Below are 14,930 nucleotides of genomic sequence, written 5' to 3'. Positions count from 1 at the left end.
GAGATTCGTGCACACACACAGAATATCCCTGGTCTCTCTCACACACACAATGCTGGTCTCTCTCTCTCCCACACAAAAACAAACAATGCACACAATGCTGGTCTCTTCACATACACACACACAATGCTGCTGATCTCTCTCTCTCACACACACAATAACAAACAATGCACACAATGCTGGTCTCTCTATATCTCTCTCTCTCACACACACACACAATAACAAACAATGCACACAATGCTGTTCTCTCTCTCTCTCTCTCTCTCACACACACACACACAATAACAAACAATGCACACAATGCTGGTCTCTCTATATCTCTCTCTCTCACACACACACACAATAACAAACAATGCACACAATGCTGTTCTCTCTCTCTCTCTCTCTCTCTCTCTCTCTCTCTCACACACACACACACACACACACACACACGATGTGGCCTCACCTGATGGAATGTGCCTGTTTTCGACCTCCGTTATGCAATGGACAAGCACTATAATAATGACCACAAGCAAACTCCACATGGCCTTTCTAACCGCCATGTTTTCTTCAAGTTTAGCAGAGATATTTGCGGTCAAATCTACTGGAATTTTTTGAGTGGCAAGATCTCCACTATCTAGCCACTCGGAACTTGAAGCTCCCGGCCAGCCCTCATGCCTTGTTTTATAGTGTTATGATTTACAGCTTTCGCATTCAAAATTCCACTAAGTTATGGCCTGCTGGTGCTCCACTACTGATCGCCTTGCACAACTTGCATGGTATTCATATGACCATGCCGACCACTCTCTCTCCCATCAAAACAATAGAATTCTAGGCCATCATTCATAATCCAGCACTGCCTCCCAGAAAACCTGGACCTTTAAAATTTAAAAATAGGAATGTTTTATGAAGCTCTTGAATACATTCTTCTTCCTTTGTCAAAAAGGAAGAACAAATGAAATACAATTGTAAAACATCAATATTCCAGCACGACCTCCCAAAAACTTGGACCTCTAAAGATAAAAAGACCAACATTTCATAATTTATAAAGCTCTTGAACACCTTGTTCGTCCGTTGTCAAAGAGGTTACCACTTGCACCACATCAATATGTAACTCCTGAATCCTGATCCATCGTTTTAAGTGGTCTGATGTCTCTTGTTTAGAGTTCCCCCCCCCCCCCCCCCCCCCCCCCCCCCCCCCCCCAAAACAAATATATATGTGTGTGCCCCCTTCCCCCCTAACCACCACCACCACCCAAGGTTTGGGAAATTAATTTTACTGAGCCTTACATCAATCCTTTTCATCATGAGGAAATTATAATTTTAAATAAGACTTTTTGTTATACTGAAATCTAAATACAACTAAATCTTGGAGGTGTTTTTCCTTCTTCCCTCAATTCGAGAAAGTCTTTTTAGAAATCGAACAAGTACTAGGTTAATGCGAACCTATCTTTTCCCAAACCCCACCACCACCACCCCCCCCACACACACACATATTTCTCTCACCACACAAGTCACCTATCCTCAAACACAATGATACAAACACTAATTGCCTTTGGTTGTGAGCTTGTTATAGCTATACTTTCCTTTTTCACAACACCTACCTCTTATACTAGCAGCTCCTCACTATGTTATAGCCATACAAAACCTCAAGAAGCTCATTGCACATAAACCTCGTTTTGTTCAATTACCATTTACTCTCCACTCAAATGCTATTCATGACTACATGTTGCTATGGCTCACTCCCACACTACATTTTGTTACCAAAATTTGACCAACATTTGTAAGGTAAAAACTTTTAAGGCCACCTAGTCTATTTAATCTTATAATTTTTAAGATTGTCCTCACACGCATACACATGTATATGAACCCAGTGTGGTATAAGAATCGAGAGTGAATCTAATTCTTTAGATGGTGACCCTAGTTGATTGTGAGTGAATCCAACCAGCTGTGATACATGTGGGATATGTGGTATACTATGTGAATACGTGTGATGCGTATGCAAACATTGTGAGTGAATCCAATGTAGGAGTTTGACTGTGAGTGAATCCGATCAACTCTAAGATGTGTAAGATTATGGAGTTTGATTGTGAGTGAATCTGATCAACTCTAAGACGTGTGTGATGCATGCAAAGATTGTGCGAGTTTGATTGTGAGTGAATCATCTAATAAACTCTAAGACGTTTGTGGACGCACGAAAAGATTGTGGGAGTTTGATTGTGAGTGAATCCGATCAACTCTAAGACATTTGTGGATGCATGAAAAGATTGTGGGAGTTTGATTGTGAGTGAATCCGGTCAACTCTAAGACATGTGTGACACATGCAAAGATTATGGGAGTCTTATTGTGAGTGAATATGATCAACTCTAAGACACGTGTGATGCATGCTAAGGTTCTGTGAGTTTGATTGTGAGTGAATCCGATCAACTCTAACGTACGTGCGATGCATGTGAGGACATTGGGAGTGAATCCAATTAATTATTGAGAGTGAATCCAATGTGGGAGTGAATCCACTTAAATGACATTGTGAGTGAATCCAATGTGGAAATGATTAATGAGATTGATCACTCATGTGTGCTGATAGTTACAACCAAGGATGATTATCTCCTAAACCGAGAGGACTGTCATGGAGTGAGATTTTTGGCAATATTTTATTATCCAATTCGTGTAAAAGAAAGCTTGTAGAGTAAGCTTGGGCTAAAAATACCAATGTAATCTATTTTTGATGGAATAAAATACTACAAAAATACTCAAGCGGGGATGCTTTGAGCACGCGCTTGGGGGGGCAGTTGTGACCCAATCTGGTGTTCTCTCATTTTTTTTATATTTTTCAGCGCACGCTTCTTCCTGAGGTCTCCGTTTTCTCGTTTCACCCCTAAGGTGGCCACGCATGTGTCCACATGTCTGACATCTCACCTACACATGGTGTGTATTCCACCTTAATGCGCCATCTCAATGTGCCACTTCATTATGCCACCTCATCATTGATGACATGGCATTTCACTTGACTATGCCATCTCATCATTGATGACATGGCATGCCACCTCACTACGTTAGCTCATTGGTTACATGGCATGCCACCTCTTTAGATGCTATGTGTCACATGCATTAATACATCATCAAGGAGGGAGAGCTACCACCTCACTCAAATGACCACATCAAATTTAGTCTATGTCATCAAAACATCCACCATGGATATATCACACCATCTTGAGTTGGTGCCACTTGTCACACACGTGTATGCCATGTCAGCATTCTACCATGCCACATCATCAACATGAGTTTCCATGTCATCATCACCTCCCATGCATGGGTACATCCATTCATGGTTTCACATACATGTAATATATATATATATATAACATTCAATTTATAGATAATCCATGTATATGTATGTAAAATACTCTTATGATATTTAAATGTTTTGAATAAAATATCCATCAATTAAAAAATATATTATTACACCTATATGATTTTTAAAAAATTAGCTACTTTTAAATTTATGTAATATATATATATATATATATAATTAATTTAAAGGTATGTTTTTTAATAGAATTTCTTATTTTTTTAAATAAATATAATTAAAAAATAAATAAATAACATATATAAGTTAAATAATATATTTTTTATAGTTAAAAGAAATGTATTTAGTGTCTTTTACTTTTAAAAAGGGTTTTATTTTTTTAGAACTATTATTTTAAAATATATTATATCAAAGTCCTATCCAATTTTAAAATCTAATCAAAGATATCATGTAAACTTAATTAATATATATATATATCTATTAATCTATAATCATCAAATTAAATAAGGAAAATCTTATCTTATATGAAGTAAAATATCCAATACAATACAAGATAACAGAGTTTTGTGTCCTATAAATGCACACACTTCTATGCTTATTTCATTCAATCATAGATTGGGGTCTAGTCTTCATAACATTTTATAGAGAATAGGCCACAAAGTCGTAGGAGTAAGAAATTTGATAGAAATAGTTAACCCCCCGCTCATGAGGCTCAAGAATCTGAGAGAAAGAGGATAGCTTGCGAGCGAAAAAGAGAGTAGAGAGCAAAAAAATGGGTAGCCTCTAATGCTGGCAGGCTACCACCACCCTCACCTCCTCTATGTGAGCCTCCTCCATCTCTCCCTACTATTGCCCCCCTTGGTTTGGATGAAGCATGTGAGCCTTCCTTCCCTCCTCCTCCTCCTCCTCCTTCTCCTCTTAGTGTGAGAGTGTGGATACAAGAGCCACCATAGGTAATCTAGCCGTACGTCGTCATGTGTTTAAGATCATTCATAATGTTTTTCAAGATCTCAATCCCTTGTCACAATCTATTGTCTCACATCCCTTATTGAGCATCCTGACCTAGCCGAAAGAAGGCTATTTCTAAGATTAGTTATGAGGAATACTTTGGATGCATTGGCTCCTCACATCGCGATATTGTAGGCGGCCATATGTAGATCCCACATGGTAGGCAAGCTAGGAACTACCTCTCATGTTCTTCGTATACCACCATGATGCTCGAGTATTGTAGACTTCCAGTGGTTATGCTCCTAGGTGTAATGATTTTATCAATGATAGCACCAAGGCACTTCTAGGGAAATTTTGGGAGGATAATTGTAGAGCTTCGCCAGTGTTCAAAAAAGCATTGTGAAAAAGAGTATCAAAAGGTGTGTTATATATTCTTGAGGTGAGTAGTTATATATTCAATTTGTGGAGGCACACCCTCACCACAAGATTGGCCAAAGATCTTTTGAGCGATGCAAGCCATGGTTTGATCCCATCTCAGCATGCCATGTGGAGTTTCAACTCTACTATGATGTGTTTTGTTCCTTACTGGGAATAATGGGAGGCCTACTAGTCCATGTTATTTCATATGCTCTCTTTTGTGTCCATGGGAGCTAGATGCCTTATACCATCACCTTTCGTGTGTGTCGAGGGAACATGTGGTGCATGTGGGGGGTTGGCAACACTACATATGCTTGAGGGGGATGTTAATGACATTGAGGTACTGCAAATTGGCAATAATATGAGTATATAGTCCACCAGCTCGATGGTGGAGGGCAATCTAGGAGGTTACATGCATTGTTCACTACTTCTTTTAGAGAGCATGTCTACCCTTATATATAACAATCCATTATGCTAAGTGGTAGGACCGTCAGTTTCATGTGTGCTTGGGGAAGTTTCCCATCGATGTGGTTATCTTAGTGGTGGACTTTACTGAGAACTTTACAATCTGAGTACTACTTTTTAGATGACGTATGATTTCTTTGTGATGTAATAGATCGCTTTCAACCATTGTATTAAAATAAAATTATATTTCACTTTAGGTGACTATTTTGTTGCATATTAGCTATCGTCATATAGAGATACACTTGGATGGAGTTGCAAGCACCCTCGAGTCTCATATCATTACCTGGGTGTATCATTTTTACATTAGTGATGATCGCTCGCATGATACACATTTTGTACAGCATTGTTTCTTCCTTTATGATGCATTTATGATAGATCTTGGAGTCAAATGGCATGAGCAATGCATTTATGATAGATCTTGGAGTCGAATGGCATGAGCAATGGATTTGGTATGATGTATATGGTGGTTGATATTCAAGTCTTTGAGAGAGTTCGATTGGCCGCTTTACAAGTGGACTCGGAGAGTGGTAGACAAGTCATTTTCTTTTATGAGATTGGCCCCAGTGGAAGGGGGAGCATGATCATGTTGGTGCGTACGTGAAGCATGCTTTACGATATCACTAGCTTCAACATGATGCATAGAGGTTTAGATATGCACAACAGGTAGTGGAGTGGTGTATAGGGAACTCGAGTGATAGTGAAACCTCTTCTTATCCCTCACATGATGTGAGGGGACGATCATGACATTTTTTTGATGTGTGTATGGCAACACTCTTGATTGCTCAGTGGCGCTTGAGTGCCAAACAGTTGTAGGCATTTTGGGCTTCCACTCCATTCAAAGTACCTCTCATCGCAAAAGAGCAACCCCACTATCTTCACACCATGGCACAGAAGCATGCACAAAAGGTGAGTGGGGTGAGTGTGTCATGCTCACATGGCCTTGGAGTGAGCGAGTGATAACACCTGAGCATCCGATGCATGTTGTACCTTTAACACATGATACTAGTGTCATGTTGTACCTTTAACACATGATACTAGTGTCATGTTTGTAGTTGACTATGACGAGCCTATAAATTTATTGACCATGCATTAGGAACTCAATGGAGTCTTCTTGGGCCCTTTAATTTGGACGTTTAGTGAAATGCTTAAAATGCTAATCCATCTTTGACCAAGCCTAGCGGCCTAGTCCTAAAAGCATATATTTGATTTTTCATAAAAAATAAGAAAAATGAAAAAAAGGAGATCTTCTTAGATCTGGCCACCTAGGTGACTTTAAAGCTTACTTTTGGGTTGTCAGTCAGTTATCATAGCCTCTCTCTACCTTTTCCAACTCCAAACATTCCAAAAATTCGTCACTTTCTTTCCCCCTTTTTTGTGTGTGCACCAGATCTCTTTCTCTCTCTACATCCTCTCTCTAAAACGCCCTACAGTCCTTCTCCATGGAAAAAAGCTTCTTTCTCTACTCCAAAGGCCATAGCTAGCAGATCTGTACTCCTAAATGAGCCTTCTCTCTCCAAACCCACAATAGTAGCCATGGCTTGCAAGGAAGAAGCTTACCATGAGCATTCTCTCTACAATACTTGGTCCTCTCTCCATAGTAGCCATGACTTGCACAGAAGAACCTTTCCATGATATATTCTCTGTCTATAGTGCTTAGCAGCCATAGCTTGCACTAAAGAAGCTTCCCATGATGCATTGTCTCCTTTGCATTTCCTTCTCACCATTGCCAACCCTCTCTATGTTTCTTTGGCTCCCTTTGCGGCTTCTTTATCTATCCACAATGTAGCTCTAGAGAAGCAACCCTCATCTCCATTCTTCCCATTATTTTTTGATTCCATATCCTGCTGCTTCCACTCCTATTCAACCCAAGCTTGCAAGCCACTTTCTTGTAGATGGCACTACAAGACATCAACAATAAGCCTTCTAAGTTCCGCCTTCAGGTTGATTTGGAGACAGCATACGCAACCCTACGCAGTAGGCATGTTGCACCCAATATTTCATACGATCAGCTTCGAATGAAAGGAGCAAAGGCCATTGATCTTTGGATTGATGGAAATCTTTATCCACCAGATCCAATATCTGGTGCCCCTCCACCATTCAAAAGCATTACAATGTTTTTGAAGTTTGTTGGTGATGGTTTCAATGGCCTTCTTGGCTATTGTAGGAGATTACACATGTTGTGGCTAGATGAGGCAGCTGGAAAGAGGCAAACACAATTTGCCTTCGACCAGCTTCAAGCGGCGTCGACTAAGCAGATCAATAGTTTGATGCAGAGGATTAAAGAGCTCTCAGAGGAGCTTGAGGTGCAGAAGAATAATTTAGCGGATCGTGTGCACACAATGGATCAATTTACCGATAATTATGTTCGTCTTCAACACTCCACTCGTAATCTTCGGCGTCGTGTTCACCATTTCACTCACCTTCCCATTGGATATCACACAAGGCAAAGAAAACGTAAAGCTGTTGGGTTACTTTCTAAGACAGGACGCACATGCAAGAGGCGTATTCAAACAACCAGGGAAAAAATTTTGTAGGAATTATAGCAACTTTGAGAAGCAATTAATGAATAAAGCATCTCTCATGGGTGACTCTTACAATTGTAGGGCATGTGCAATAGCTGTACTAGGATGTAACAACGCTGAGGACAATGTTAATGTCTCCCTTCTTCAGCATGTCCTTCAGGAGAAGGATATCATGGAAATGATAACAAGTTCTGGTAATGATAAGCTGCGGGAGACCCTTCGTCGACATTTCTTGAAGGAAATCAAAGAAATTGTCACACCCAAAGAGATAATTGATATATGTGACTCAGCAAGTATTAGCCAGAAAGCTTACAGAGCAATGTACAGGTCAATCACTTTAGGGTTGCGAGCAAAGGGAGTTACGCAATCCTTGCTTCCAACACTTTATAGCTTACAGATGGCAAAGAAGTGTGCTAATGGTGATATTGCATCCATGTTTAATGGGTACAAGTGGGTGGAGGATATTATGCCAATGCCAACAAACAAACCCTTTGAATAAAATGCATATAACAATGTCTACATTGACATGGAAGTGCTACAAAAAGCAATGATTCAGTACTATGGCCTCACACTTGAAGAGACAGGTGGAAATGCCATGTTTGTCTTGAAGCTAGATGAATGTCAAGTGGTTAAAGGTCAAAGACTGGAGCGTGTTAGTTTAACCTTGATGAGCCGAGCACTTAGAGGAAAGCCTTTAGAGACCCAAGAGTTGGATGCAAGTCAAGACAGCAATAATAGGGGTCAAGGGCATAAGCAAGACTACTACGGCATTCAATTAGAGAAGAACATCTGGTGGCAAGCAGCATGGGTCCTCCCAAAAGAGAACCATGATACCTTGAGGTGGTATTTTGAACGGTCTGGCATTCAACATGTCGTCAGGTCAATGGTCAAAAGCTTGATGTTCCCAGGATAGGCTGCTTTAACATTGAATGGCACTTGGGTGGTGATCTAAAAACCTTAAAGTGTATGTTGGGTTGTAAAACAGGTGCGAATACTATATTCTCATGTGTTTACTGTTGTCATTCCAAGACAGCAGTAGACTCAAGAGTAAAAGGGAAACAACCTAGCAAAGGCAAAAGTAAAAAACAAGTGGGTGCAAAAAAAGCAATCATTTTTTATGTTGAACAGAGGAAAGGATCAAAGGTATGGCATAATGGCATATTAAGTTGTGACCAGAGCAAGCCACCTAGTCGTGACCAAGAGGACTGGAACCCAATCTTGGACATTCCACTATGTCAAGTGCATGTGTGCACATTACATCCGAGACTCGGGATTTTGGATAAGCTATTGATGCTCCACATAAACTATGTCTGGAACATGGAGCCCGAAGATCGATGAGAAGAGTCAATACGTGCACTAGAGGGTGTACTTTCCTCTATTGGACTACATGCTGGAGCAGTGGTCTTGACAAAGGACAGAAAATCAAACCCTACACAAGACAACCCTAATAAAATTTGCATGGGTGGATCAAAGGCAAGACACTTGCTATCAAACCACTTGGGTTCTCATAGTCACACTAACTTTGAAATTTGGAAGAAGATATGTGATGTTACAACATATCGAGGAAATGATGCCAGGCTTGGCCTAAAACATGCACGTGTATGGGAGGCGTGTGATAAAATGGTCGATCTTCTAGAGCGACCTCACCTGGATGACCATGGTATTGAGGCACTTAAACAAGTCACTTGTAGATTTACAGAAGAAATGGTCGAGGTATCGGGAGAAACACACATTACTCACTACATGGTAATGTTATATTTCTTGTGTCCTTGTAGTATGTTCTTCATATTGTTTGTTGACTTTTTGTAATTTTCTATGCAGCATATATTGTATGCACATGGGCCATACTTTCTCGATAGATATGGCTCTTTAGCACTTTGGAGCAATCAAGGCATGGAGAAATCACATTACCAAGCAAAGGCCGTGTATTTTAAGGGCACTCGCCATGGTGGTGGCAAAGTCAAGAGTAATGCGCTCCATGAAATGTTCAACTGGTTCTATCGCGTTCTGGTTGGCAAAAAAAGGTAAAAATCTCGCGGTAATTTGTCTCTTAGGCGTCAAATAATGAAAACTGTTAATGCAAGAAGAACTGAAGGATACAACCGATCAAATGCTAGGGAGAGACTACGGCAGTGGGTTGCAAGCAAGCGTCGGTGCGGTTCCTCATGGGCTTAAACTTTCTGATTATAATCTTTTTGTGTTTTTAAATTTTCTAAAATATATTTATAGACATATTTAAGTCATTTTTCATTTATAACCACCACATTTCATTTTCTTCTTTGTGCTCTACTCTCTCTTGCTCTCCCACTCTCTCTCGCACACGTACATACCTAGGCCATGCCAGAAGAATAGGAGCAAGACGAGCGGTTTTTCGATCAACTCGGCCCACTACCTCTAGAAAAAAGGACAAATCTACCTATAGTAATAGAGCAAGAGGCAAAGGAGATGAGAGAAGAAGAGGAGTGCAGGAAGGAGGCCAAAGAAGCGCAGCACAGGAAGGAAGCTGAAGAAGCAGAGCGTAGTAGAGAAGCGGAAGAAGAGCAGCATCAAAAAGAAGCCGAGGAAGGTCAAGGGCAACCACCCGAGATTGTTATTGAGGCCGACACCCTAGAGTAGCTAGAGGTTATCCTACAAAACAGGGAGGTCGAGCTCTTGTCCTATGGCATCACGAAAGATATCATTGACAAAGAGTTTGCTCTTGTGAGGGTGGCTTGGGATAAAGAAATGCAAAAGAGACAGTAGCCCAAAGAGGATGCAAGGAGGGCAAGCCAAGTACAGCCGCACAAGCAACCACAACATCCAGACGTCCAGTCAAGACGTGTGGCAAAAGAAAGGAGGGCAAGTTTCGAGACCAGCTAGAAGAGGAAGAGTGTGCACAAAAGAAAAAGAAGTTTAGGTCTGAACAACCACCGTGGGAGAATCAAAGACCACCACCGCCTCCACCGGTTACAAAGAAGAAGAGAAAATGGAGGCCAGGGACAGTCGCACTACGAGAGATTAGGAAATATCAGAAAAGCACAGATCTTCTCATCCCCAAGGCACCCTTCTCTCGACTGGTGAGAGAAACAATGGAAAAATTTACTGACAGGGCTGACCGCATACAGAGCACAACTCTTGAAGCTCTTCAAGAAGCTGCTGAAGATATTGTAGTTTCCGTTTTTGAAGACTTAGTGCTATGTATGGCACATGCCAAGAGAGTCACTTTGAAGCTTGTAGATATTGCCCTAGCCCTACGCCTACGTTTAGAGCATAGCCTTCTACCTCAATAGTCTAACCCACTTTGTAATTCTCCCTATACAAACTTTTGTAATGTTCCCAAAATCCTTTATAACATTTTCAAACATTAATGGAAGCTTTTTGAGTTGTGTTAAATTCTTTGTTGAGTCCAATTTTTTTTGTATGCTCAGTGCCAATGAATATTTTATTTAAAAAAATATAAAAGTACTATACACAGGAAAACACACACACACACACACACACACACACATATATATACACACACACACACACACACACACATATATATACACACACACATATATATATACACATATATATATACACACACACACACACACACACACACACATATATATACACACACACACACACACACACACACACACACAACACACACATATATATATATAAAAGGTAGAGTCTATAAAGTCACCTAGAGACCCTTATTGAGGGCCTTATGAGCCTCACAAGACACAAAAAAAAAATCAAAAAAATAAAAATAGAAAAATGCCATGTGCACTACGGCGCGGTAATCGCCTGTTTGACCAAGTCAAAATGCAGATTTCTGTGCCGTAGCGCACATGGCTATTTTTTAATATTTTTTTGTTTTTTTTGGGTCTTGGGATGCTTATAGGGCCCTTTAGGTGCCCTAATAGCCCCAAAATCTTATATATGTATATATATATATATATATATATATATATCTTTTATATATATATATATATCTTATATATATATATATCTTTTAATAGCCTCAAAATCTTATATATATATATATATATATATATATATATAGGTACACACACACACACACACACACATATATATATATATACATATATGTGAGTGTGTATACATCTATAAATACAACATTTTTTCGTACCGCTCTAACCCAATCCCAAATACTTTTTTTAATCACGATCACATTTAAAATGAATCCTAAATAATATTTTCTATTAACACATGAACAAAAGCTTGAAATTGCAAGGCTTGAAATGGTATATCACAAGTACGCCAGGAAAAATCAGAACTTACAATGCACAACAAATTTTTTTTATTAAACTTGGAAGAGAAGTTTGCATTACATCTTTTTAATAAGCTCTTGGAAGAGCTCAGGAGAGAGAGTCCTAGAGGCTGGTTTCTGGCCTAAGCTTTGGAATATATCACTCGGCTCGTTGATTCCTTGAGCCTAAGAAAGGGCACAATGGCTTAAAACTGAGCCGGGATGCTTGCTCGTTAAGCAATACAAGGCAGCTTCCCTAGCTACCAAAATACATTTATTTATGTTTGACTTTTATCACACGTGCCCTTTCTAAGAGAGGCAAGAGGCCTGGGATTTAGAAAGGGCTATTAGACGTAGACTAGTTGCCTTACAGAGAAACATCCTCATGCTTAATGGGTTGTAGATTCTTTATGTACTGTTAGGGTAGAGCTTCATCACTCTCTTGAGGAGTGTCCGGAGTACCGCTACCATGCCCAGAAATCCTTTTGGACCTTGATGGGTGGCAGATGCAACAAACATTTCTTTGCTACTCATGGCCCATCTCATGCCAAAGATAGTGTCAGGCAGCAGGATTCACATGGCACTCTTCATTCAAATCCTCTTATGGTTAGACAGATTGCCACTGATTTCTATCTCTAGCTTCTTAGTACTGAGCCGCACTCTAATTTGAGTGTCTTTGTTGCAATGTCATCCAGAAAAAAAAAATTCTTTCCCATCAATAATGATTGGATGCAAAGACATAACAACAAGGTCTGGGACCTCCTCAAGTACTTCATCACCCTGTAGAAGTAGGTCTGGAACCTCCTCGGGGACATTCTCTTGTAGAGCCACCAATGCCATTGAGGCCTCCCACTGTTCTGTAACATTCTCTTCCTCAGCATGGGCCTCTTGGACCTGCTCCATTAGCTTTGCTTTGCCCTTTTATTTTTCCTTGTTGCCACTTTCTTTCACCACACCCTCTTGTAACAGAAGAACCAAAACCATGTCCCAGCTCATGAAGGAAGTGCTGGTGTTGCCCATTTGTAGATCCAAGAGCAAGTCTTCCTCCTCATTCCTGTAGTCCTTTTCTGTGAGGGATTTTAAAAACCTTGATAGGCGGAATCTAAAATTCATGTCTTCCCTGAATATGTACTTGAGGTCAACCGGAACCCATAGGCCCTCATCACCCTCAAACATGATGGAGTACGTGCTGATGTGTTGATCCATATACTCAATGACATCTGTAAAAGCATCTGCATGTAGATGCATTATTGCACGCACATCAATTGCTCCCTCAAACATAGGGACGGTCTCGTCAACCCTATGAAGTAGCTCAAGCTTTCCTAACTGTGCAATAAGTGCATCAAGTAGAGGTGCCATGACTATGAGTGATTGCAAGAAAGAGAGAGTGTGTGATACAGAAAGGTGTGTGAAATTGAGAGCAAGTGTTAGGAGAGAACGGTAATTGTCAATTGATGAAAATGAGTAAAGTATCATTTATAAATGGGCGACCTTGTTATAAAATTTTTAAAAACTTTTAAAATTTTAAACTTTTTTTAAAAATGGTATGCGACCAGGTAAAGTAATTTCTCTACAAAGAAAAGATCGTTCCTGCCTTTTGCGCACTACTCTTCCATTGATTATCAAAGCAAAATCACCACTCAGTGAGAATCTAAGAACTAAGTAGTCACGTAAGTTGGCAAGGGACCAGTCATCATTCACAGCAACATCTTCTACATGCCCACCTTGCATGGATATATGTAGCACAACCTGTTCTGTAGAGGTTGTGTCGGAGTCTAATGCCTCCCATTCTCCATTTGTAAGCTTCCATCGCCTGTAAAGGAAAAGTAATGGACAACTATTGCTTGGCAATATGGTAGCGCATCACAACCTTCTCAACTATTACTCTGCATCTGATGGTGTCTCCATTATGTTGAACAACTTTTTTATCCCATGCACGTGATAAGAAACAAGTGAGAGCTCTCTCCCCCTTTGCAATCCATAAAGTTGGGGTGCGATGTGTGTCACTTGTATGGAACAGGTACACAAAGAGGTGTAGAGGTATGAAGTAGGTTATGGTTGCTTTGTGAGATCCATATGTGCACTTCATAGCATTTTGCACCTTGCTTTCGATCTGCAAACAAACCATGGCCACTGAAGCATTGTCTAGAATTGGCCATTCAATAGATGTGAGAGTTGGTGTAGGTTCTGGAACTAATTTTCCAGTACCATTTACTGTCGTGGGAACCACATATGTATCCTCATAGAAGAAGATGTTTCGTGCAAGAAGTTGTGCAGCTGGACACCCTCCAAAGATTAAACTACCAAGCTCCACATGGTATGCTTCAAAGGTTCCTGAAATTGCCTCCATAGGCTCCCACTCACCAAAGTTTGAGGGAAAAATATCTACGCAGAGGAACCCAAGAACAATTAAAGCAGTGCTCAGTATACCATTATTAGCACACAATTGATTTAAAAACAAGAATATAAAGTGGTGAAATGACTTACAATTTGCAGGAAATCGTTGACGTTGGTCATGGTCTGCTAATGTCAGCTCTGTTGCCTTGTAAACATGTTGGACCTTGGCTAGCTTTTTTCCATCACGATCTTGTTTGAGCTCCAATATCCGCCCTTTCCAATGGTGACTTTGTATATCAACGTATCGCTTTGACACCTTGTGGGTTCCTCTTGTACTAGGCTGCATCATAATCCAATTCCACTTCTCATACTGTTTGATGTTCCAGTGCCCATCCTCATCTTGACCACTGCTACAAGAGAGAGATTGAATATTGATCGGAGGCCTTCGAGCTTTAGAAGAAGACATCAGATGTATATATTAGGGATATTATAAACCTTGATGGCAAAGGGAAAATAGAATGGTGAGGAAAAAACTTAGACTAGGGAGATGTACATAAGAGAAGGAGTTGTAGAGCAAGTTCCAAGGGCTTGGCTGTGCTATTACTGCACTTTGAAAGAGGATATTAGAGGGGGTGAGAGGAGACAATGAGTAAGATTATGAGAGCCAAAGCATTTGCAACTCAAGCTTCCATAGCTTGGCTCTACTGTTACACTC

General features: G+C 40.2%; 1 protein-coding gene across 1 annotated transcript in view; it reads right to left on the bottom strand.

The window, feature by feature from the left end:
- Positions 1–737, bottom strand: part of LOC147611054 (uncharacterized) — a 1,722-nt gene extending 985 nt beyond the window's left edge. The window contains exon 1 of the mRNA XM_086785702.1: positions 443–737. Coding sequence (XP_086641828.1) covers positions 443–539 — 97 coding nt within the window. The 5' untranslated portion in view covers positions 540–737. The remainder of the gene's footprint in view (positions 1–442) is intronic.
- Positions 738–14,930: the final 14,193 nt, after the last annotated feature.

The sequence above is a fragment of the Cibotium barometz genome, chromosome 48 (assembly GCF_041138505.1).
Source record: "Cibotium barometz isolate CiBa-2024 chromosome 48, ASM4113850v1, whole genome shotgun sequence".
Lineage (NCBI taxonomy): Eukaryota > Viridiplantae > Streptophyta > Polypodiopsida > Cyatheales > Cibotiaceae > Cibotium > Cibotium barometz.
This window is presented reverse-complemented; position numbering and strand designations above follow the sequence as displayed.